Source organism: Austrofundulus limnaeus, unplaced genomic scaffold (genome assembly GCF_001266775.1).
Source record: "Austrofundulus limnaeus strain Quisiro unplaced genomic scaffold, Austrofundulus_limnaeus-1.0 Scaffold102, whole genome shotgun sequence".
Classification (NCBI taxonomy): domain Eukaryota; kingdom Metazoa; phylum Chordata; class Actinopteri; order Cyprinodontiformes; family Rivulidae; genus Austrofundulus; species Austrofundulus limnaeus.
In genome coordinates this window covers 88,405-91,210 of record NW_013952504.1, presented here as the reverse complement: position 1 = coordinate 91,210, position 2,806 = coordinate 88,405, and the positions used below count along the sequence as shown (strand labels likewise).

General features: G+C 37.4%; 1 protein-coding gene across 1 annotated transcript in view; it reads left to right on the top strand.

Annotated features, from left to right (window-relative positions):
- The window catches only part of LOC106521077 (stromal cell-derived factor 1), a gene marked incomplete in the record, with an annotated part of 11,346 nt that extends 8,579 nt beyond the window's left edge, over positions 1-2,767 (top strand). Inside the window, 1 exon segment of the mRNA XM_014013484.1 lies at positions 538-2,767. Coding sequence (XP_013868938.1) covers positions 538-577 — 40 coding nt within the window.
- Between the last annotated feature and the right edge of the window lie 39 nt (positions 2,768-2,806).

Genomic DNA, 2,806 nt, shown 5'->3' with positions numbered 1-2,806 from the left:
TTCTTCTACTGCAGCGAAGTGTACCTCGTTACAGGCTGAGTCATTTCTACTTTCTCCTCTCTGTCAGCGCTCTCTGGTTTCATTTAAAAGAGTCGATCATCAGATATTGTCCAAGATTAACCTTCAGGGTGGATATAGCTCGCTAGCAGCCTCGCACCGAGGACCTAGTTGATGTCATCATTTACCCAGAATGCTTTGCGAGTAAATAAAATGGCCCCGTCCGTGTAATATATTTTTAAACTTTTAGTTTAAAAATTGTAAAAACCGAACATCCTACAGTATTTTTACAGTCTTTATTTTACAGTTAAAATATAAGTTTATCATATAAAGTCTAATGTTACAACTAATCGGGGATCCCTTTAATGTTACACTAGGCAGTAAACGTAAATCATTAAAAATCTACCTGCAAATCCAAAAAAACCAATCAATCAATAGAATCTTCAAGTGAGATAAACTTCTGCATCAACATGTCTTCTTATTTTGATCACTTGAAGAGCACAAACAGTAACATTTTCATCCTTCTGTCTCAATATCCAGGGTGAAAAAGTCCAAAAGACGCAACAACAAGAAAAACTAAAGCCCAGGAAAAGGATCGTGGAGCGCTCTTCCAATCTGAGCTGAAACCCCAGGTCAAACCTCTGTACCTCCCTGACGTTGCTCTGGATGTATTCAAACCCGCTGGGCGCCTCTACGGACCGCTGGAAGCAGCGCCTCACCTCCGACCCACCTGCAGCAGCACTGCTGATCCTCACCTCCTGCTTCCCTATAAAAGCACCAAATGCAATGTTTTTGGAATGACGGGACGCGTGTCGAGTATATGAGCTGAGAGACTAACAAAACAAAACTAGAATGTGTGAATGTGGCGTACGTGAACTAACTCTCATTCTGTGCCTGGTTTAATTTTTATAAGTGAGAGCTGTAAAAACTGCAGTCTTTCTGACTCCCACGACGCTCGTGCTAGCTCAGTTTGCAAACAAGATGCTGAGTGTTGTGAGCTGCAGCACTGATCTTTTCTCTGTTGGCTGAATGAAGAAGAGTTTTTTTGTTGTTGTTTTTTTATCTGCAAACACCAAAGGAAAATCTGCGACCATGTCCCTGAGACTTACACTAAACGTGTGTTTTCACGCTCACACTTCTTCCCTCTTCCTCCGTCACACAAATCTGCTGCTTCTCCTCCATCGCCACATCATAAAAGTCTCCCACTTTTCCTCTTGGCTTTGTTGAGGATGTGGGTTTTTCCGAACACAAATGCAAAAAGCTACTGTTGATTTTAAGGCAAATGTGACATTCCTTCTTGATTGAGGGGGTGATGTGAGAAAACACAGGCTTTGAGGCCTTTTGGTAATTAGGACTCAGCTCTGGCATCACGTTCGGGTCAACGCAAAAGAAACTTGTCTAAACTGTAAAAACAAGAAATGAGCACTGATTTCACGGTGCTGTAAATTCATCACAGGGGGTAAAGCCATTTGTGTAATTGTGTTTCAGTTCTGTTTGTGCGAGAATGAACGTAGTATGGAGTCAGTTTTGTTTTTTATTTGAAGGACATTTGCCAAGTGAACAGGCCACACAGGGAGAGAAACATTCATTAGTGCAGCTTTTATTTAAATGTTTTTATGTTTAATTTTTTTATCACTGATTGAGCTTAAAAAGGAGAAAATAATGAATCAACTCAGAAGCTTGTTTGAAGTGTAGGTCTGTGGAGAAGTTAGAGAATGAGCAAAAACTATCTTACCTGGAGACATCAAATATTTTTGATCAGGCTGATCAGGGATAAAATAAACAAGTCTCTTCTAACAGAGAAGCTCATGCAAATGCTGTTTTATTTGCAAATGTTAATTTGACACTTCACAGTTATTTCAGCAAAAATCTGAGGTTTAAGTGTCCCGGGTGGCACTGAAGTGCTACAGCTAGCTGCTGTTGCTAATTGTGCTTCAAAATAACCAGTAAAATAATTGCATAATGATAATGCAATTATTTTACTGTGAAGTAAGTAAAGTAAAGTTTTATTTATATAGCACCTTTCATAGAAATAGATTCACAAGGTGCTGCACAATCAGAGGGAAATCTAAAAGATATACAATCAGAATAGGATATTAAAAATTTGGAACAAAAATTATAAAAGCTGTACAACCATCAAAGTATCAAGACTATGCAATCTGAAAAATAAAACAAGTAAATAATATCTAGACAAAAATGGTGAGGGCAGAGTAAAACATTAACATATTAAGATGAAGGGTTTTTAAATCAGAAAATAAATCAGGTAGATTGTGGAGTACTGGTACATTTTAGAAAAATACATTTTTCACAAATTAAAATGATTTGAAGCAGCTTTTGCATGAATTTCTAAGAAACCTTTTAAATTAGAGTCTGTTTGTTTTTTTTTTTTTATTATGCAGAATTCTTCTTTGTTCTCGGCCTCGCTCAGACAAGCTGTTATCTCAGTCTGGTCAGAATTAAACTCTATTTCTCCAGACTGAGACAATTTATAGATTTATCTACAATAAAATGTTAAAACTCCAGCCCAAAAGATCTGAACTATCCCTTCAAAATGCAGCTTCACCTCAAAGGGCCTAAAATTCACACTGTTTTATTGGAAGTTTTATTGTTTTTTTAAGACAGAAAGGGTAAATGTTGAGGAGGAGTTGTGTATGGGATGGAAAATGTAAAGTTTTTAGACCAACACCTGTCCTTAGTAGGAACAAAAAGCTAAGAAACTGAAATAGCTGAATGATTGTTGTCACATAGGGACTGTTCACAGTGGCAAAGGGAAAAAAAAACAAATTATCCACTTTTTATACACATCTTT